Here is a 23,615-nt window from a genome sequence, read left to right on the forward strand (position 1 = left end):
AAGATGAACAAAACCCTTGACTAAAGTTAGTTAAAAATATTAGAAGTTGTATCATTTCCAACGCTACTACTTACTGCCTTTTATGTGTCTGAAAGTATTTTGGAACTAATGTAGTTCTTTTAATGTATAAATTTGCCTAAGAGCAATGGAAGCCATAAGGATAATTTGGGAATAAAGAAAGGAAAAATCACAATCATGTGTCAGGGGAAACAATCTAATGTGTACCCAAACAAGCTGTGACGCACACACTCAATTTTCTAACTTGGAAGTCATAAGCTACAAAATAAATATCTGTTATAGTCAAAATGCTTTTTTTTTTTCCAGTCAAACTTTCAATTGGCTTAATGGGATGTAAGTTTGATAAGGATGGCAGGAGTGAAGCAATGCAGAAAATGAAGTATCTTTATATTCATACATAGGAGAATGTTAGGTCTCGAATTCACATTTAGATAAACACATTTGCTTGCATATATGGATATGATTTTAATGCCATGCCAGTTTTACAGAAATGTAAGTCTCCTGATTGGAGTGGTTATCACTAAAAATACATTAATAAGCACCAGCATGCAATGAGACATGGTATCTTAGGAGAGACTGGCAGTTCCCCAAACAGCAGGTGTCCCTCTTTCATCTGGCAGATCAAAATGTTCCATGCTTTCCCAACAGAAGATGTTGGGAGACGAAATGTACCCACTATTTTAAACTGGACAATGGTTCCTTTCACGTTACTGAACTCGTAACATTTTAGAGCCTGGAGAAAGCAAAGAAGGTACAGCTTATTGTGTCTGGTAGAAAGACCGCTTTGAGGCCCTTCTTCAAAGACATTCACTATGTAAGGTTGGCGTCACCAGAATAAGTGTGACTTCAGAAGGTGTCCTAATATCCACAGGTCTTCAGATCTCCAGTTTTTCCCCTTCCTGACTGTAACTGAATTTCAGCCAGCACATGCTACATTGCTCTACTTGCTGATCTGTGAGCAGTTTTGGTAGCATGTAATGCACTCAGGAGCAATGGAGCAATGAGATGCATTCACTTCTGACCATGTCTGAATTTATACAGGTGAGTACACATATGACTCATGAGGTATCAGCCCACTGGCTTCTCAGTTGCCTTGTTCTTGCCTACATTTGGCCTTTGCTTACTGGACAATACATGACAGTCACATGTGACATGATGCAATATAACTACAAAACAGGATGCAGAGAATTTAACAGGACTTTTTGTAGATAAACCCCCACATCAGCCCATCTCTTAAGTGCTTTCTGTGTTGCTTTCCTGGAGAGCTCATCTCATAATGGGTGGTAAATCAGGGACAATTAAGCAAAGTGGTACTCTGCAAACACCAAAACAATGACTGTAGAGATAATAAGCAGGCTATATTTAATTAAATCAGTGCTCCAGTGTACAAGGAGAAGTAGTCTGATTAAGACCCTCTACCAGGTTCTATAATCCTGTTTTATAAATAATTGAAAAAGTTGAGGGGGTCATGAACTTTAGACAGCCTCTTTCCAAATAATTAGGGATTAAGTTATACTAAAGAAATCTTTCTTAAAACAAATATAAAGCCACATGAACTTTTTTTTTTTTTTTTGCTAATTAGGTTGCCATCATCATACTGATGAAGGGACATGAGGGAGTGTAGGAGGTAGAACAGGGGGCACTGCAACACAGGCAGATTGGATGGAAGTGTTAACAGACTTACTGCCTTCATGCAGAACCTCCCATAGGTCTTAACCCAAAATACAACAGGAGTATTTAAAAATTACTTTTATGCTTTTCAGTGACTCACAGTGTGATGATGCATGTCAATTGACCTGTCTCTTGCTTTTGTCACTGTCCCTACAACTACCAACACTGCTTTTGTAAAGTCTCTGGAGATCTGTGGGGAACAGTTCTGTGAAAAACCTTCTCCATTTACTATCTCCAGGACACATCACCACCATTTAAATCAAGGTTTGGGCCCCAGAGACTGCCCTTTTTCTGTGCCTGAGCCTCAGCTGACCCATGCAAGCTCCATGCAGAATATTTAAGCACCTATGCCAATGCCCTGCTCTTTGTGATCCTGGCAGTGACGGCCAGGACCACAGAAAGGGATGTGCCCTGCTTAAGCAGTCACTTCTGTCACATTTGCTGTGGAGACAAGCAGGAGGGTATTTTTAACAGAAGACACTTCCTCTGTTGGTCTGGCAAAGCTCAAGGCTGGTGACCTTGCAGGCACAGTGCAAACCCCATCTGTTTCCCGAGAAGATGAAGGGTATTGAAGCAATGCAGGTGATGACATTTTTTTTTGTTTGATTCTTTGGGACAGTTTATTATGTTGTTTCTAAACTGAGTATGTGCAATCTTTTATTTTCCAGTGAATTGTCCATGACATTTTGAAAGATTTTATACAGCAAAACCCAAACAGCCATGTAAGTGAAATACCCACAACGTGCAACTGTAATTAAGAAAGGCAAGAAAAAAATTGATTTATTGCATCATTTCCCTCTAGAAAAAAATTAATGAAACCAAATCACAAATAAATTAGAACCCTTGGGGAAACTTGCCCTCTCTTTCCTCCCTGAAAATGGAGCAATTAACGAAGCATGCATTTTTTACTAGGTAAGGGGGTAACTGCTTATAATCAAAGCCACATGTTCTACCTTGGGAGGTCTGTCACAGTAGGTGACACTGTCAGCATCCCTTTAGTGAAGCAAACAAAGACAATGTTTTCCTATGCTGACCTGAAACAATGCAGTCAAGAGTACTGCAAAACCCCCGTTTTAAAAACAAAATGAGTGAATTACCTGTGAGAATGAGATAAACCACAACAGAAAACATCCCTGAGTAGCATGGACCCATCTCTGCCTCAGCCTGCCTACAAGAACTCTCTGCAAGCCAACATGGACCCTGAAGACCCTCTGCTTTTGAGGTAATGTTGGGAATTCGTTAATCAGTTAAAATAAGCATCAGAACAGCACTACTTATTTCAAGTCAGGCATGAAAAAGCCAGCATATATAAGCGTAAAACTACAAATTTTTGAATTCCAGACACAGTAAGGACCTTAGTGCCAGCACCATGTGAGCTAAGTGTAATGCAAAGGAGTCAGACATTGTATGAACTTCTGCCAGCTTTCTAAGATATTTCAGGAATTCTGAAGAATACATAGGCAGGCAGAAAATAGGATGAAAAATCTGTGGCCTGTAGCATGTTTCACTGCTTAAGTGGGAGGAGGAACCATGGTAATAATGAAGGCCGTAATTCTTATGATGTGCACTCTGAAGGATAAAGGTGCTTCAGTTTCAGAGATGCCAACTGTCTGACACCTTTTCAAAAACACAGGGTGACTAAAGTGTAATCTGCTGGCACTTTGAGAGAGTCAAGCAACTGGTACCACCTGAGATACATCACCATACCTGAGACAGCCCCAGGGGACTGTCAGGTGTTTATGAATGGCACATGCTCTCCTGTAGTCACTGTTGAAAACCACAAAACTTTGAGGACCTCAAATCTGCTGAACACTTACACTTAAGCAATTGAAGTGAGTGATTAACTGAGCCAAAGAACTGGGTTTTCTAGCTGCTAAAAGCAGGAGGGTACCTTCAGATACATAATGTGAATTAGGACTGAGTTTTAATTGGATGCCCTTGAGTTTAGTGTTTCGTTTGGGGCTTTTTTTCTGTACCGTGAAACCTGTCAGTGGTTTAAATCATTCTTCAGAGGTTTTTAATGTTTTGGAGAAAAATAGATGTTCAGGCTATGCACAGCTTTAATGAAGAACAATTTTCTCCCAACAAAAGTTTAGCTTTTCTACTAATGTGTAATGTATTTGTGTGTCTGGTTAACATCAAGTCAGTCTCCTACACAGACATCACAAGTAAAGACAAGTGAGAGCTGCTATCAGCTAGACTATCATTTGAGCTACACTCCTGCCTTCAGAAAACCAAATAATTTATTTCTAAAGGCACTCATCCCTGGTGCGCTTGAGCAACACTCCTTGCTCTGCAAAAATGTGGTTGTGACGACAGGTATCCGCAAGATAACACAATGTGTAGTTTCAGGTATAGTGCCTATATGTAGTTTTTAAGCCTATTTTCAAAGAGCACACTGGCAAAAGAATAACATTTGCATTTGCCAAAGAGTCCAGAGTTTGCCAAAGTAGCTCCAAGTACAAGTACCCTGGAGCAGGACTGGAGCACATCACAGACATGACACGGTCCTGGGCTGCAGGAGCTCTGCCTGGTCATGAAGGTCTCTGCCAAGTATTGCCAGGCCCTTGGAGCAGGGAAACCAACCTCTCAGCCACTGCAGCATGCATGTGCCTACCCTGGTCCAGCACAGACTTTTTAAGCCCATTCAAAGAGCAGTGCAAAATGCATAAATATATTGACTTTTCAGATCTGATCCAGGCACAGAGAACCAAGTTCCCATCCCTTATGAACCTCTCCAGAAATCAGTGCTTATACACACCAGATGTGAATTTGTTTCCAAGCACTAATGACAGAAACCCATGTTTTAGAGACATCTTGGCAGGCCTCTGCAGAACAAGCAGTTTCCAAAGACAAAGTGCCTTCCCTGGAGTACTGCACAGCATGAAGATGATTCCACCCTTATTAATAGAGCTAAACACTTTATGTTTTCGACCAAAGAATGCAGCTGCTAACATCCAAAGATAAACAAGATACCAAGGAACACACACGTGTGCCTGAGGCAGCAGGAGCTGACCCTGGAGGATCCACAGGCCAAGGAACTCCAGAGTACGCTGCAAGAGGTTTTCACAAACATTTACTTCAGAAGTTAAACTTTTGAGCTCAGCAGCCATAGCAAACTACATGCAAACTGTTCAGGTGGCTGAATTTAGGACAGAGGGACAAAAAGAATGAAAACTGCCATATAAGTCAATGAAAACAGGGATTCTACAACAGGGAGGCAGTATAGAAATAAATCTTTATCAGGTTAAATTGGTGGATCACTAAGCATGTTGTTATGTTTCTGCAGCATGTAAAATCTTATTGCAGAGCTCACAGTCCTACCTGAATATTTGCTGCTCATTTTCACTGGTTAATTAGAGATGGTTTGCAATTGAGGGAGTGAGAAAAGAAAAAAAAAAAAGGCCCATAAAATACTGATACACATTTCTATATAAAAAGTTTGGAACAGTAAAGATATAGCTCCTTTAGCCCAGTTTAGGCTTTGGCTCTCTTTTCTCCATTTCTCTTTGTGACATTTGGTTTTTTGCTGTTAGAAAATGTGATTTGTGTGATTCCCAGCATACTCTATGTTGCCTTGGTTGGGATTCTCACATACAAGCTGTGACTTTGGGTGTGATGAGGAGCAACAGCCCCCCCAAAATCACCCCACAGTGACACCAGCATTGGCAGAGGATTGCATCCTGAGGAAGCCCAGCAGCAACTGGACTAACACTTACTGCAATGCGCATGGTCTATATTGCTACACAAATGTAATTATAATAGTTAACAAGTTGGTATGTCAGCATGTTCACCTAGTATTTTTGCTATGCAGCTTCTGATCAAAAAGGGGTGCTTACTTCTTTATTTTCACTATTTCACTTTATTTATTTCACTATTTTCACTTTATTTACACTATTTTCATGACTGTGTTTAATAGTTAAGAGTCTTATTCCTCAGAAAACTGTACAGGTTTGATTTGGTGTTTCTGAGTTGCTGATATTATATATGTAATATATAAGGTTCAGCTTCAAAGAACAGAAAAAATGAACAATATACTCATCTTTCTCATTTCTCATTTCTCATTTCTCATCTCATACTCATCTGCATGAAGCCAGCACAAAATTCAGAAAGTAGCCATCCAAAAATACCTGGCAATGACCTCCAGAGTGGAGAAATGGCATGAAAGTGATGCTGCCTGGGTCTTTTCAAATCTTTGCTTGTGGCTTGACTTTCACGGGGTGCTTGCTGCAAACTCCTCAGACAGGACTGAGAGGTGTGAGAATGGGGGTGACTCTTCCTGGAGAACAACTCTTTCCACCAGCAGGCCTCCACAGCTATCCCAGATACACTTTATTTACAGATATACTTCATTTTTGTTTAGCTTTGATTACAAGAAGGTGGTTGTACTCACTGAATGTGCGGATGACATCACTTGGTGCACTGGCAGGGCTGGATCCAAAGGAGTTTGCTGCTCGGACGGCAAACTGATACTTCGTGTTTGGGAGAAGTCCTTTGAGAACCATGGACTCCATCTGGATCTGCTCTCTTATTACCGTCCAGTTGCTGTCAAGGTCTGGCCTTGAGGATCAAACAAAGACCACATCTTTAATAATTAAAGCTGGCTCTATAAATTAGCTGCCTTTAAACTTTTCTAGGGAATACACTAATAAATGAGACAGAAGTCTACTAAATCACTGAAACCCTTCACTCTTAAAGGGTCAGACTGTGCAACCCACAATTACCAAGCTGTGAAGCCTGTGATATCAAAACTGTACAATCATACAAACCCAATACTCAGATTTTGGTTATAAAGCCAAGGAGGTTGTTTAGAGGACTGACTGACAAATCCAGTTATGCTTATCTGTTTTGTGGGTTTTGGGTTAGTAGTTTTCAAGTGAGGGTCTATTACCTGTAGTTCCCAACTCCCTCCCTGTATGGCTGTATAAAGCAATAATTTGCAATAGAGGGAAAGATCCTGATTTATTTCTAAGAGCTGGTGTTCTAATGCCAGTAAGTCCCTTCAAACGTATACAAGCATTAGCAAGATGAGAATCCATCATTTGATCTCCCAAGTAATTAGGTTAATCCACTCAACATAGGAAATACAGATCCAAAGTCTTCTCTTCAGAAAAACAAACAGACAAAAAAAACAACCCGAAACAAAAAAACCCAAAGCAAGCCACCAAAAAAACACACAAAGACAACCCAAGACCCACAAAACAATAATGCAGAGAGTGTGGCCTATGTGCATGGGTCTTGTAACCACATTCCTGTAGCTACCTTTGGACAATGCCTAATTAACTCCTGATTCATAGTGGAAGCCAGCTGCCAACAAGTGCTTCTCTAAGTGCCATTATAATCCGGCTGAAACCAGTATAACCATTCACATGGCAGTTTGGTATCAAATGTTTAAAGTTCATACATACAGGCACATTGTAAAGGGGTGGGTGATTTCAAGTACTTTGAGAGAGTATTCTGATGCTTCTGCAACATTTCCACTCTCTCTAAAAGTGGCCTCTTCTTATCAAAGAGAGAACAAAATAAGAAGCTAAACAAATACAAACAAAACAAAAATGTAAACATTCACTCTAGGCCACCCAAAATACTAAAATTAAAGTTTATGAAAGTAAAATAAGGACAGAAATGGCTTTCAGAGAAAATTATTCCAGTGTTCTTGCAATATTTATTACAGGAAATAACCTCCAAGTGCACCCTGAATCTACCAGTGTTTACACAGGACTAGCTGCAAATGTCTCCAACAGTCTTCAAATTAAAAATTATAGCACAAGGCAGGCATTTTGTATTTGTTTATTTTCAGCTGGAAGGAAATGCCGAAGTTAATATATGTTTTATTTTCGTGGTCAATACAAGATTTATTGATCACTGAGGTTCCATTGCTTTGTGCCAGCATGGCAAATGCAGTGGCAAAGCAGCAGTTCTCAGCTGCTTGTCCCAAGTGCACAGTGGCACACGGAACATGAATATTTCATTGTCTTGCTAAAAATAAAAACAAAATCAGACAAACACACAAGATGTAATGATAGCTAAATAGACCATCTTAAGTCACCCTTCATCACCATTTCCTGGTAGACAGGAGAGCATTTATTTTGGCTACTCTTCCATTGTTTCCCTCCTCTGAGCTTTTGATGCCTGGGCCAAAATGAAAATATATAGTGTTTTCCAAATGAAAGCTGTTAACATTGCTTCCTTCCAATGGCTTGCTTAGTAGTGTTTTCAATTTTCCTGTACACATCCTTTTTTGGTTCTAATTCCCATCCAAGGAATTCCTGCTAACTCAAAAGCTGCCTCTTTGCAACAGACCTTGACGATGTGTCCACCCAAGTGGAAACAACACGCCTTTGATGAAAGAACCCAAAGGAGGCATTGCACCCTAAAAATATTTAGGAGATAACACAAACAGCAGGCTAGCCTTCAAATACACTGACTGTCTCTCCCAACACTTCCTTCTGCAGAAGTCTGTAATAAAGGAAATGTCTGCAAACACATAAGGATCTGCAGCTGAAGGAGAGGGAAAGAGGAAGATTTATCACTTGACCTTTGCTACTTCTCCAGAACGCTCCCTGTGTGCACTAAACGGTATGAGATGAAAACATGGCAAACAGATGGGGAAAGAAACACAAATTCAGCTGGTGACTGCATCCAGGGCCAGCCAGCGCCCATGTTCCCTGAGATGAGAACAGAACATTTCATTGAAAACTGTCTCCATGGTCCTTTTCTGTATGTCAAATGATTTTATGTTGTCAACTTTTACACTGGAAGGGCTCATTTTGATACCACTTTTCCCATTTTCCTGCAGCACTATGTTGCCCAACACAGGTCTCACTGCCTCTGGCCATGACCTTGCAGGGTAGCTCCAAATGTATCTGTGAATAGGGAAATCAGACAACTTCCATGGACACTGCCTGCTCTTGAAGCTGCAGCTGTGCGTCTCCAACACAAAAATGCTCTGCAGCAGGAATCTAACACAAGTCATAATGGTTTTGAGATAATAAATATATGGCTAAAGTCAATAGGACTGGATGGGTATAAACCAAGGGCAGAATTCCATGCCAAACTTATCCAAAAAAGTTTGGATTATTGCTTTATGTTGTAACCTGGGGACTGATTCAGTTCAAGAAAGGAATTTTTTCTGATGCAGAGAACAGCAATTTTATAGTCACTTGAACTTCCTTTTAAAATCACCTGGAAATTATTTAAGTGTGAGGCACCCACTAGCAACCCAATTTTTCTAAGGTTTCTGATTGTTCTTCTATGCCATATTTGTACTCATCTCAAGGGGCAGATTCATCTCTATAATGGTTTTTAAAAAGTATTTCAGCAAATAATAAATATGATGACAAGTACTATACATCATTCACTGGATGGAAAAATCTCTTGTAGATATACTGCACTATAACATATTATTTTTAGTAACGATTATATTTCACATTATTGTGACACTTTCTACAAAATATATCAACCAATATGCCAGGTCAGTTCTGAGGAAAGGAAAAGTGGACAATTTTCGTAACTCATTCTCTTGTTAGATATTCTTCTGATGCTATCTAATGTTGTTAAGCGCTTCCTCCATAATATCTTTTGTTCCTCTTTCTTCATCAGTTACCTTTTCAAGGATTTAATCTCACAAGCAGTGAGGTAAATACTGAGGCAGACATGCCTATTTCATGAAATAATCAGGGAAACAGTATTGAAAGTATTTTTCCTAGACATTAGGAGGTGTCTCCCTGGTCAGCTCTGTTGTTTCAGGTTCTTTGCAAACAAAAGCAAACAATGACTGTCTGTTTCAGTGCAGTGCCGAAGACAGACAGTTCAGCAGGGAATGGATTCAGGGATAGATTTTTCTGGGAAGGAGAGGGAAGGCTTCAAACTAATCAAGAAATCTGTGCACACCACCATACTGAATCCACACCACCCTAACATCGGAATACTAATAAATCTCCCAGTTTTATCAGCAGAACATGCCCAGTTCATTGCAGCAGAAGTTTCATGTCACTACCAAGATACTGAAAAATTTCCTTTTGTATGCCAAGATTAATATTAAAAGCTTTTGATTTCATCTACATACCAATGAGATGAAAAGAAAGTGACTTGATTGTTTTAGGGTATGTGCTGCTGTAACACTTGTGATTCTGTAGCTGCTATGTGGGTACAGAAATTTGGAAAAGTTAGTCACCAAGTTTAAAAGATCATGTAGGGATTGAACAGATTAAAAATTTGAGTATTTCGAGTATTTGACTGAAAACACCCCAGATATTTTTAAGAATTAATTTTGTATAGCATCTTTAGGAAAAACACCCAAACTCAGATGCTTAAGTCCAGGGTCTTGCTTTAGCGGCTTTCATAAAAATGTAATTTTTCATTAAATACTTCTCGCCATTAACCAACAGAATATTTACATTGAGCCTACAAAGTTGCACAGACAGTATGTATTTTGGTTTTAACACATTCTACTGCACATTCCTTATGAACTGTCCAGTGAAGAGTGAGTCCCACAGTCTCCCTCTTGACTTCCAGCATTTAGACAAGTTGCGATTGTCATCTCCTTAGCATCCTCTTTTAGTCAGCAGCAGAGCAGAGCCTGAATTAGCTCAGCTCATCCTACATCTGAAGCCACCTACAGCCCTCCACTGCCTGTAGTGAACCAAAGGTTCCCAAGGGAAACCCCTTAGGCAAGTGCTTAAATAAAGCACCACAGGCTGCAGGCTAGCTCTGGTTCTGATTAGATTCTGGTATCTCAAAACAATTAAGGTACTGAATTTTCATGAATATACTGAATTTCCCCAGTATCACAGCTGAGCAACTGAGAGGAGTGTTTTGTCCCAACATGTTTTTCCTAGAGTTAAAGTCATAAAGTTAGTTCTAAGGAGATGGAAATTATTTAAAGAATGTCATGGTTTTTAGACATTTGTGCTGTACCCAAATGAAATTACACATTTGCATTAGAAAGTTATTAATTTTGCAAAATCACAGGATAATGGTGTATTTCTTTGACATAAGAGGATTCAATTCTAGATTTACTTGAACTGATTTGTTTTAGTTTTACATTGGTTTAATTTACTGGCCTTAACTCACGATAATACATTTTATAGTAATTAACATTATATGCAGCAAAAGACAATGAGGCTTAAAGTTAAATGTTTACCTCTAACTGCCATTAGGGCTTATGGCTCATTGAACTTACTCCAAATATATAACCAAGCTTCCAAGTCTAAGAGAGTGTAATCCCAGAACTAAGAAAGGCACTTTCTACTTAGCTCTAAACCTCAAACTAAACAGTGCAATCAAAACATTTTGCTGTTAGCAAATTCTTTCCCAAAGTCTAAAGCTGATGAAACACTTAAATTTCAATCACTTGCATCTTTTGACCTAAACAGCAAAGGCAGCTTTCCACTCCCTGGCTGAACAAAAACATTGTGACTGTGTCCGATGGAGATGATGGTGCCCACTTCTTCCATTAGCAGGCTCCTGGTGCTATGAAGAAGTGTACATAAGCCTCCGGGTTCCACTTTCCAGTAAAAGCATGGAGGTGATAGAAGTGTATTCAATCAGAACACAACAAAATCCCTTCCCCATCAACTGAGCAAATGAGAGAGAAGTGATGGAGAGAGAGCAAAAAGCTCAGATAAAAATTGTGTTAAAGAAGTAGATATTGAAAAAATTTCATTGTAGGTCTACAGCAGACATTAAACGAAGGAGATAAGTATCTTCAGTCCTCACATCCTGCCTCGCAGTGCCCTGAACATTGGATGGCCTCCAACTAAATATGGGGCATTTCAGTCCAAACACAAAGTGCATCACTTAAGAAGTAGGTTTTCAGTCTGGGTATTCTTTTTGCTATATCAATATCTTTTTGGTAGATTGTACCCATACTTTGAATAGCAGGTTCTTCCTGTCTGTTCTAACAACAACAATTCTTTTTAAAAAATGACTATGTTTTCCCAAAGAATGATTTATTTGACTTTTACAGATTAGAGTAGCTAAAGAATCAATTCTCTCTTCTTTTACAGGAACCTCAACTAAAACCTGTCATCAAGTATTCGCTCAAAGGATTAAAAGGCTGAATTTTACTTTCACTGTAAGGGTAAACATTGAGGCGAATAAAAATACATAGATTTGTATGCAGATATTAGCTCACACAAGCATATGAACAGTCAAGTACAAATACTTGTTTATGCTTGCAGATACAATCACCTCCTCCTGACCCTTCTTATGCAGCTTATAAAAGCAATTTGACTGGCAACTTCTATCAGTTCAGTTCTACTGCTGCGAATTTTAGAGTTCAATAAAAGTTCAATAAAAGAACAAAAAAAAAGGCCCCACCAACACGCCACTTTCCCCCCCAAATCTAAACAGAGAGATCAACATTTCATGTAAACTTGATTAGCATTAGCATAACAAAGCAAGTCTAAATCCTGCAAGCTCAAGACCCAACTGACTTTGTGTTCAAGAGGTGTCTGGGTCTGGTACTGTGTGATGTGGTTTAGGGGCTACAGTGGTAGTGCTGGGTTGATGATTGGGCTGGATGATCTTGAAGGTCTCTTCCAGTCTCGATGTTTCTATGATTCTATAACTTTTGTCAGGTAAAACTGTCCAACATGCTGAATTTTCAATCCTTGAATTATTGTCTACAGGCAACCCAGGGAAACCATTCTCCTAAACACTCTTTTCTCAGCATGGTTTGACAGCATTTGATGACAGGAGAAACTTAAAGCTTCATTCACCCAGGCCACTAGCAGAGGGAACAGATCAAATTAGACCTTATTTCTCTTCCATCAGAAAGTACAGCTTATTGGGGATTTTATAACAAATTGGATCATTTCTGGTTTCGTCTTTAAATTTTCATGGTAATTCAACACACACTGAGAGGAAATCTAAGCATATGATACACAGTAAGTAAATAAACCATATCTATATGCAGTTTAATAGAGCAGTTTAGGTTTAAAAAACCCCAAAACACTATAGTGTGCAAACACTGAAATTCAGTGGCAAACTTGCCTGATAAACTCCACTGTGTAGTACTGGATGGGAGAACTTCCTTCACTCACTCCAGGCTTCCAGGACAACGCAACTTCTGAATCAGAAACCACCACGATCTGGGGCTGATAGGGTGGTGCAGGGGGCATGCACTTATCTAAGAAGAGGTGCAAAGGAATAGCATTAGAGAAGCAGCTGCATTGCCACACACAATAACCCAACACCCACAGATTTAAATCAAATTTATAGTGTTCTCCCCTCACCCTATTGCCCCTCTAAAACCCTACATTTGTGGAAAAGTAACAGAGAAGTACTATGATACTGCACGTGACAGAGGTTAGGTGTGAGTGCTAGAGACAACTGCCCTGCCAGTTTTGCAGCAGAGCCCTGCAGGCAGTGTTACCTTGGGATAAAGTTGTCACCTCTCTGGGCATGCTGGGCCGTCCTTTCCCTGCCCAGCCGTACGCTCCAACGCTAACGCGGTGTGGGGTGCCTGGCTTCAGGTCACCAATAACAACATCCTGCCAAGTCAAGAGCAGACAAGCACATTGTGACAGCAATTCTGTGCAACTGGGGATAGTGCTGTGAGCTGGAATTTGGGGATCTTACATGGTGTTTTCCATGTACTCTCCTAGGAAGATTGTCCCCAGCCCAGTTGCAGCTCAGAAACAACAAACACAAATAGAATCGTGTTTCCTCTCAAGCTGCAGCTTTGCCCCAGGGGGAATCCACAAGGTTGACCTGGACCCATTTCTCAGCATAACTCATAAGGTTGCAGATCATTTGTATTTGATATCCAGCTTTTTCACTGGTGAAGTCAAAGTCACATACTATTCCCTCCCTTGACCCAGCTGCTAGCATTTGGTATCAGTCTGGTGTGTTTTGCCCTTTTTTTTTTTTCTTGTTTGTTTTTATTTCTCTTTTAAATTCAGAGGCCATAAAACCTCCTGAGACTGAAGCAATTCGATGCAGTGTGAACTGATGATCCTTAATTTCTCACAGAGCAGAGCTCTATCCCATCATCTCTCACAATTTTACGAGCTCAGCTAACAGCCTTGACCTGAAGCAGGCATTTCCCTTATTTGTCCTTCTGCCATAACCACAGAAAGATTAACCCACAGACAACTACTGTAAAGGAGGCAATGCTCAACTCCATGTGAAGAGCTTGTGCTGATGAATACTCTTCAGAGGAGCCTGTTCAATTCTTCCAGAAAATGGAAAATGTCACCAAAATATTACATTTCATCACTGGCTGCTGCACATAGCATGGGTCAGCCTCAGACATATAGATCTCGTGGATCTTTAATGGAGAATGTGTACATGTGTACAGAAATTGAGTATACTTTACCTGCAGCCTACCTGGAATGCCTGTGTTAATCCCAGATTTATGAATTTTGACAGCATACACAAGTAATCAGAAATACCAGGTTCTACACCACAGACTGTTCTGGTGTGAAAAATAAGCACTTACAAAAAAACTGGTTTACAGCAATTATTCTTCTGGTTTTCATTCTCTGATATTAAACACATTAGTCACAGTGCATTTGAAAATGCGGAGTTATCCTTTCTCTTCATGTTGGAGCAGACTTTAAATCTGCACTTCCAGTTGCAGTAAAATAGTAAACAATCCAAAAATTTTATTAACTGCTAAATTTCCTTTTGATGGTCATTTGGAAAAAAATACTTCCTCTCTACTCTTTGGGGAACCTACATTATTACTACAATGTTGTTTGACAACACCCTGCCATCTGTCATTTCTCTGGACATGGTTTTGGAGCACTAACACTGATTTCCTATTAACATGGACCACCTGACCACTATCCTGTTTTTCCATCATTCACACTTGATGTGTTCGAATGATCTGGACAAATCTGAGACAAAAACAATGCTGGAAAAGTAACTGTCCAGAGAGAGGCAGCAAGAACACTCACTCTGGAAGGTTAATCTGGGTCTTTCAGTCTCATAGCTGAAGGGACTGAGATCTTTCACAATGTGATCTGAGAAGCCAGTTGCTGAAAACCCAGTACCTCCTCCTGGCGACAGTACTGACGCCCGTGCTCCTGCCTTTCTATCCTCCATGCCATAGGTATTGTCTGTCTGCCATTAACTCTGTGCATTTGTTCCTGCCAGTATTCCTCTTTATTACACTCATTCTTATAAGGAAAAAATCCTTCATTATTTGTCTTTTTGTTTTCACACTATTCAGGAACTTGGTGCTTGCAGAGAGTTGGATATTCATGCGCATGCCTCATACTATTACCTCCAGACTCAAGTCCACAATAAGCTAAACAGAGGGAATCTCACTGAGTGCCTGGCCAGTCAAGATCAAAGCCTTAATATCTACTTAAGTATTTAAGTTCAACATGTGTGCCCTCAAAACCTCAATAAGGTGCACTCATGCCTTACATACGTGGCTACCTGCCTCCTTCTGGCAGTGCCCTTTCCATGAACAGAGCTCTGGAATACACAGTGGGTATCTCTGAGATCAAGCCTCTTCTAATCTTCAAAGAACAGGACATCAGTGAATAAGTAAAAATTCAGGACGTCATCAAGCTACCCTGACCTGTGGCAATGTCAGGGAATACCCACCTCACACCAGGAACACTTTCAAATCAGATCCTGGAAAAGAAACACATTTCCTTGTCCCCCATTGTCCAGCAGCCTGGGAGTACATGTTTCATTTCTTTTTTTGCTTGTATTTAGAAGACAGGTCTTAAACCCAAGTTTTCTCCCTCTCAGAAGAGACAGAGTGGCCTCACAGATAATGAATTTAGGTAGTATGTGGAAGAGTTACCCCCATCATTTTTGTAGTCCTCCCTCCACTCAGATTACCTCTATATTTCAAAGCCTGATGCCCCAAACTCAACACTCGATTGCTGATGATGCTTCAACAGTCACCAACCTCACTTTTTTGTCTTGCCCAACTCTTGCTAAAATCCTAAAAAATTACATTTGGTATTCTCATTACAATCTCACACTGTTGAATGGGGTGAGGCAATGTGATACCTTTTCTGTGGTAGGGGAGCCAATTCCTTGTAGATTATCCCATATATCCCTCCCTGCCCTGCCATACAGCTTGCCTTCCCTACAAGTGTGTTGAAACTGTTTTTGAGGCTCAGTAAGCTGCCTCACAGACACCAGGATTACAAATTGTTTTCCAAAAGAATGTCTGTTTTCTGTTTTGTTTTAATCCAAAAAATCATCAAACCCTGGATTACAACACAGCTGCAGGAACTGAGCTGGGTTTAATGACACTCTCTCCCCTGACGACAATTCCTTCCCTGCACTACTGGTCCCAGCTGGTCACTTCCCGTTTTGTACTGGTATGTTTAGTGATTTGACAGGGAGCAGTGTTGCTCTCCACGGCTCTGTGCTCAACCTAAAACTTCCCACCTTTAAAGCCTACTAATTTTTATTGATTTTTCTTATTTTTTACATGTGCTGGAGGTCCTGAATATTATGCCCAGTTAGAACAACCGCCTTACTAAATGGTACTGCATCTGCACTTCTCCTAGCTGCTGTCACTTACATGTTCTCTACTTTATGATGATATAATACACAATAATCCATTATCCACTTTCCTAACACACAGGCACATGAACATAGGCATGCACAGAAACAGGCGGTGCAAATCAGCTCTTGCTACAGCGGTCTCACACGACCCAGAGAAGCCTCTAAGAAAGCAGCAGGGTCATACCCAGCACCAGGAGAGGCTCAGTGATGGAAACATTAGCTATGCAGACTTAACCACAAAACTATTACAGATTTCTGTTGAGTTTGGTATGAATAAAACAGAAAGCATTTCATCGAGAACACCACTTCCTGGAGGATTAATGACAGCTGGGAGCTGATTAATCCCAGCCATTCATACTTCTCCACAAGTACCCCTCCGAAGTGTTATTTTTATCAAGCAGAAAAGTAGGGCCCAGCGTGGAACCTCAACTCTGAGATGCCATAATCCAGACTCAGCTCAACTAGGATTGAACCAGATAGTCCTGGTTCAAGTGCATCCTGAGGATTCAGCCTCCTATAGTACAACCAAACTTCCCTTATTTCAGACCACAAAAGCTCTGTGAGCTCCACCAACTTCGTGAGATTTCTCTATTCCTAAAATAGCTCTCAGAAAAAAAAAATTGCAAGAGGCTGTTGATGTTAGGGATTTCAGTTAAAGACTGACATTTCTGTCCTTCTCCTGCCTAAACTCAAGCACCTCCTGCTTGCTTCCTGCTAACAATAAACACAACGTGTTTACTGCTCACAGGAAGCAGACTGGACTGAGTGCAGGACTGGAAATAATCAATTTGATTAATTCACCAGCTGCAAAGCCATTAAGAGAGTTGGTATTTCTTTCAAACTTGTTTTAGACTAGTAGCTAGTCTCCCACTCCTTCCTCCTGGGCGTTGCAAGGCTGGCCTCTTCCTGTGCTCCTCCTCCTTCTTGGCTCTCTCTGGACTGGCTCAGGTTTTTCCCTCTTCATCTCCTCTCCAACTGCCAGACTTTGTTCTTCCCTTTTAGTGTCTGTCTGACTACTTGACTGTCCCCATCATCTTTAAATCCTCACTGCCTGGATATATCTCATTTTTTGCACAAATGTACTCCATCAAAACAAGACATCCCTAAATACCTTGGATGACTGAGAAAAAGGTTTGTCCGTTGCTAAAAGGGAGCTACTTTTCCTACATGTCCGCCTTGTTCACCTGTGGATTTTGAGCTTTTTGGGGCTACTATTTACTACATTTTGACCATGAAAGGCCCTGTATAAGTGCTACATAGAATCAACATTTGAGATTAACTTTTGTGTGTGAGTCTGTGGAAAGACCAAGTCAGAAACATTCAATTTCATTTTAAAGCTCATCTGTGACCAAGTTTCATGTGAAGCAATACTTACAAAAACTGCTTGTCCTTCAAGCTGACCCTGGGAAAAAGCAAATAGGACTTGTTAAGAACTAACATAATAAAAAGTGACAGCAAAAGCACATAAATAATGGGTCAGGGAATTAAAACAAGACCCATATGCTGCAGCATGTAGTATTCTATGTGGCTGTTAATCATCTGCATGAATACTGGGATACAGACTCTCCTTTCCCAGTGATTAAAAAGTACTGCTGTTAGGATTAAGATAAAAAACAGTGTGCTGTTTGATCTTTCTTGGCACTACTAGTAAGAATGGTTTTTAGGAAAAAAAAAAGGCGAGAGAGGAATAAAGAGATAAAGATAAGAAGGGAGAAAATAATGCATAAATAAAGAAATTATATATCATGACAGCAATATTGTTTCATTCACTGTGATCCCAGGATCCTGCAGAAGGCAGAACTGACAACCAGAGTGATGGAAAACTGCAGGAAATTTGAGCATCCTCCTCACTCACACTTCTAGTGAGGAAGCGGGGCAGAAAAAGGGAAGAAGGAAAGAGAAGGGGCAAATGAAAAAAAGCCCCAAAGCAAGAATACAAAGGAGATATAAAAGAAAAAAACATAACTTAAAGAAACAAATTGAGAGCAATAAGAAAAAGTAGTGTATTCAAGAACAAAATAAACACCAGCATCTAGGGGAATCTTCTAGAATATGAACTTGCAGAACTGCAACTAAAGCAGCCATATCTCAGAAGGCCACAGTCTCACACAGAAGCAAAAACACTCTTTAACTCACACAGCTGTGTCAGACACTGCAATACACATACACTGATAGTGCAATTCTCTCTAACTGTGCATAGACTTGCGCAACTCCATCCCTTCCATGTATGAAAATGCACAGAAAATGTACATTCAAGATTAAAAGTTCTATTTTAGTAGATGTCAAAGATCAGTACTAGGAAGCTGAGAGCAAGTCCCAATAGTTTTACATGATAAAACAGTCAGACAAGAAGGAGCAAAAGTGCATCATGCAAACAGAAAAACATTGTGATTTCCTTTTGCTCAACACCCCGAGGAGATCTGGGGCTTGGATTGCAAGTTTCCACTTGCATGTTCTGCTCCAGTGCTCTGATTGTTGATGAAAAGCAATACTCACCATGCTAATCATATCCAAACTCAGGGGTACATCATGTGAGAGCTGTTTAACTGCTTTGTCACCTTCAACTTCTGAGTAAAAGACCTTGGGAAGAAGATATAGTCAAACCAGTTAAAGCAATAACTCGGTTACTTTCAGAGTTACTTAAGAATGAGTGCACCAGAGCACCATTCTCACTCTGAGGACAGCATTTGAGCCCATGATCTCTTACCTTTTCAAATGCAGGAAAAGGTAATATTAATATTTAATATTCCTTACATATTTGCTAGAAGTTGTCGGTGTGACCAAAGGACACCATCACAAAGTGTATACACTTAACTAATGTGAAACGCAGTTGTAGGGTTTGTAGTGCAGACCTGAGCTGACTATTTTCATTGTGCATCATTTGTCTGTGGTGAGCATGGACAGCTAAAGAGTTGTGGGACCAGTCTGCACCACTTAGACACCTTACTTCATGTAAGGAAGATGTGAACATTACATGATTATGACATTATAAAATTGCTCTATTGTAAAATGTCTCTCCATGTCTGTTGCCATGTACTGGAGACTAATGAGACAGAGAATCTGCTTTCCCATGCACAGAGACCCAGCGATGCCAGAGGGTCAAGATACTACAGTGAAAACATTTTAGGTACAACACTATTGATGCTGCTTGTCATTGGTTTTATTATCATGCCACACACCAGCTCAAGGCTTAAAAAAAGAAGTGGAGCTCAGATGCTCGATCTGCGTGCGTGAAAAGTGAAAACTGTTTACGACTTAAGACAATTACTCATCACACCTCTGTTTTCACAGAGAAGGATGGACCCAGCTACACAGAGCCCACCTGAGGCAGGTCCTGGCCACAGCCAGTGATTTTTGGAGTTTTAGACTACTATATTCTAGTTCATAGCACTTTCATAACAACAAAATCAACTCTGCAGCTGGGCTGCATTGGTGTGATTTACAAGACTGTGGGATAAAGGAGCATGTGTACCAGAAACACCTGTTGCAGTGTACATTAATAATAAAGGTACTCAGTGGTATTCTACTTCCCCCCTTTTTACATAAAACTGAATTTTGGGTATTTTATTCCTGGAAATTTCAAATCCTTCCACCGAAAATGCTAATAAGAACAACTGCTATTTGGGGTTTTTTTGTTGAAGGTGAAAGCAACACATTCTAGTCAACATCTCACATCTTTGGTGCTAATTTCCCACTGACTAAAACTTCCGTTTTGGGACTGAGTTTCATTGCCATGAATACCTGTTAAAGCAAGACCTAACAAAAATGAACAAATGGCATGTTAGTGCTCATTGCTTTTCTTCTTGAACACTAAAACACAGTAACCAGTTTAGCCTAGCCATTCTGTTTTGCCCTATAGTCAGAAGGTAACATGGCAGAGCCTTGATGGGGGTCAGAGGCTTCCCTATAAAATTGCTGAGTACAACAGGAAAATCATTCAGCTTCTTTAACAGAAACTGACTTCTGAGGTAGGGGGGAATAAAACAAAGTCCTTTTGATATTTAAGGCTGTTGGTGGTTTCCCAGGGATTCTGTGCAGTACAGTACCTATCCAGGAAGAGACTCCATGAAAGTGACTCCTTCCATTGTACCTGCTACCAGTCTGGGAAGTTTTAGAGGATTAGTTTGAAAACATATTCCTGCTAAAGTAATCGTCAGGTTGGATGTATAAGTCAAAGGAGCTGGATGGCCCTCATTTGCACAGTGTAATATTGACCTGCTCTGCTCTACTTTACTGTTTTATCAGCTGCAGAGAGCATTGAGAGCTTTGCAGGAAAACCACAACAGTTGCAGGAAAGCAATCTATATCCACTGCAGGCCCTTGGCATCCAACCCAAATTCCCATCATAGCTTGTTTCTAAAACATGAACTGCTTGTTTTTTTAAGGTTACAGTTCAATCCACTCAAGCCCACTGTCCCCTGGCCACTTTCTGGGAAGTGGCACTGGGTGTTAGGAGAAGGGACTGTCCCACAGGTTTCTGTGTGTGCAGGCTGAGGCTGAGGCAGCAGCAGGGAGCATCACTTACCGTGTACCCCGTGATGGTGCTCGAGTGCTGCTTTGGCATCTTCCATTGCACACTGAACGCTGTGCAGTTCAGTGAATCCAGCAGAATATCCAGAGGAGGCCCCAGCCTATCTGCTAAAAACAAAATGGCACTGTATAAGGAGCCATAGGACAAAAACCCTCTCCTGTAGCTACCTGGCAGGTATGGCTTTGAAAAGTAGGCCTGTGCTGCCCTCATTCCAAACTATCAAGCTACTCAGATTTTACTTTTCCCTTTTCCCTCTCCAGTTCTAACTTCCAAGGTAGCAGTGGAACACCAGGAGAGGGGGAGCAAAGGAGGACATCTCCTCTTCTCAATGGGCAAGCTGTTGCTCAGCTCAGGAGTACCCAGTGCTTCAAGCAATTGAGCAACTCGTAGGCTTTAAATGTGTTCCTGAAATGCTGGGTACTACCCAGGACCCAAACACAGGGACATTCACACGTTCATACTGCTTGTACAGTCTGTGGCACAGATTCAGACTACTGGAAAGGCCTCCCCGGAGTGTTCTGGAGGACGGCACAGCTCACCCACCACATCTGTAAGTCAGTATGGGCATCTTTGGGGACGGAAAGGAGTTCAGCTGTGTGGATGAGAGCCAAACCATGCCATGTTCCCTGGGCCCTCACCCATTTTCTTCATTAGCAGGGAGGGACTCAGTCCAATGGATTCCTGCTTGGCCCAGGGGCTCTGAACACAGCATGTGCCACCTCCTAAGCTCACCTCCTGCCCTGCACTCAGCAGTAGCTGGAACCATACACCACCTGCTACCTAAAGGAGTGGCAGGGATGAGCAGCCAGGGCTGGGGTATCAGTGTCCACTTTAGAAGCATTTTACATTCACAAAACATCTTTCGAATATCCACAACACCCAGTGAGGCAGATTAGCATTTCAGCTGCATTAGTAGTAATGAAGAAAGAATACCCCCTAAACATTCACTCTTAACATATTCATAGCATCCTTATGTTACTTTCTGGGGAAGCTCTATGAGACAAGTTTGCTGGAAGGCACAGTTGCTGAAATAACAAATTTTAACCAGCAATGACAAATAGTCATGTAAGGCAGGCTTCAAATTCATATTCTGAATGCACTATAGGCCAATAACATTATTTACTGAAAGTATTTGGTGAATAATTTGGAACAACAAATAAATTTGAACAAAATGCAATCCATTTGCAGACTATCTGCAAACAGAGAGGCAACATCTGTTTAATAAGGAGCCACATAATGAATTATTCACTCAGCCCTAGAAAACACTACTATCTCCAGGATGCAGATGATGAAAGAGACACAGAGAGCCAAAATTGACCTCAGCTACACTGGCCTATAAATTGTTACTGTGGAGTAAATATAAAGCCCTGGCCTAAGCCAGGGAAAACAAGAGCAAGGAGCCAGAGAGGCCTGTATTTCTATCCTCCTTGTTTAATTCTCCCTAGAAGTTAGGGAATTCCCCTAACACAACAGGGATATGGCTGGATACATGCTTGGGAACCATCAGCCTTAGCACTGTCTTTACAAGCAGCCTCAGATGATGGCCAGAGCTCACCACACCACTGCATCCTGCCCTCTCTGTGACAAAGCCGTGTGACAAGCAGGCACATGGCAGTCACCCTGCTGGGGACCTGCTGCCTCATGCCCAAACCAGGAGCCAAGAGGACAAAGAAAGCCAGTGGCAGCTGTGACCCATGCACAGAGTTATTTCCTGGGGAGGATAGAGGGCAAGGCAGAGAGGAGTATCTCATGCAGCATGGCAGTCGCACGGTCCTCTGCTATCACCACTCCTGGCCTGACAGCTCAGTGATGTGCGTCTGGGGATTCAGAGTCACTTCTGGTTGTCAGGGTCCGAATTTCACACAAACCAGCAGAAAGTAAAAAATGTCCATTTCTGGACTGAACTTTCCCTTCACAACCATGGTGAAGTGATGGCAGGATCTGACGCAAGCAGTTTTAAGGCACTGAGCTACAGGAGATGCCATGGCTTTTGAGCAACCATATCAAAGCAGTTTGTCAGCTGATCACAACTGTTGCAACACTTGTCACTGCTCTACTGATGAACCATCTTGAGATAAATGTGAGCTTAACGTATTTTGAATGATTTTACAGAGCATCATGTATTAGGCACACTAAAAACAGATATTGAAACTGGTCTAAACATTTATGTCTTTATGTCAGATGTCATGTTTAGACTATTAAAAATAATAAAGAGTTTTCAAGGGTAAAACTCTTGGGGTATTTGTAGTTTCTCCTACAATTGGGGTCAGAAATACGTCTTCTCAAAACTCAGTGTGAACTCTCTGTTAATCTGGTAGCACCACGCATAGTGCAAAACCACAACAGAACCTACTCCCCTCTGAAGCCTGTGGATTGGGAATCTGCAGACAAAGGGGTGAGACATATCCACTACTTGTGCATTCTCTGAAGATCTGCCTCAGTAATGATCCCCCTGCCAATGTCCTCTGCAGCTGGGTCCAGTGAATACCTAAGAAGGCATGGAGACTTGCTCTGATCATAAAGGACAAGGATCCAATTTATATAAACAATAAAATTAAACATGTTTTGTACAAACACAGTCATTCTCCTTTCTGGCCCATCAGGCACAGAAAGTTCGATATTGTCCAAAATGCTTTTATGGTAATGGAAGCAATGACTCCAGTGCCATGCAAAGAAGCCATTAATCAAGAGGGAGCACTCTCACACATATTATGACTATACATTGTGAAGGTATATCAAACACAACTTAATGAGGACTTAGCCATAGGTAAACGATGTTGAGCTGACAATGTTGTGTTTACTTTTCTGCTTACAGCTACTTTCCTTCTCGTTTATACATGTCTTTGGCTCTGTATTTCTAAAAATATGCAAAAAACATCAAACCAGTAAAGAAGTCACCAAACAA

General features: G+C 40.9%; 1 protein-coding gene across 4 annotated transcripts in view; it reads right to left on the bottom strand.

The window, feature by feature from the left end:
* EGFLAM (EGF like, fibronectin type III and laminin G domains) overlaps positions 1 to 23,615 on the bottom strand; it is a gene marked incomplete at its 5' end in the record, with an annotated part of 79,202 nt that overhangs the window by 41,511 nt on the left and 14,076 nt on the right. For 2 of the 4 annotated variants that reach the window (XM_082301948.1, XM_082301950.1), the window contains 6 exons: positions 6,083 to 6,249; positions 12,688 to 12,823; positions 13,070 to 13,187; positions 17,555 to 17,581; positions 18,676 to 18,759; positions 20,705 to 20,814. In XM_082301948.1, the coding sequence (XP_082158074.1) occupies positions 6,083 to 6,249; positions 12,688 to 12,823; positions 13,070 to 13,187; positions 17,555 to 17,581; positions 18,676 to 18,759; positions 20,705 to 20,814 (642 nt within the window). Of the gene's footprint in view, positions 1 to 6,082; positions 6,250 to 12,687; positions 12,824 to 13,069; positions 13,188 to 17,554; positions 17,582 to 18,675; positions 18,760 to 20,704; positions 20,818 to 23,615 lie in introns of all 4 variants that reach the window. The other 2 variants (XM_082301947.1, XM_082301949.1) reach the window with 1 other exon arrangement.

Source organism: Coloeus monedula (assembly GCF_965178545.1).
Source record: "Coloeus monedula genome assembly, chromosome: Z".
Lineage (NCBI taxonomy): Eukaryota > Metazoa > Chordata > Aves > Passeriformes > Corvidae > Coloeus > Coloeus monedula.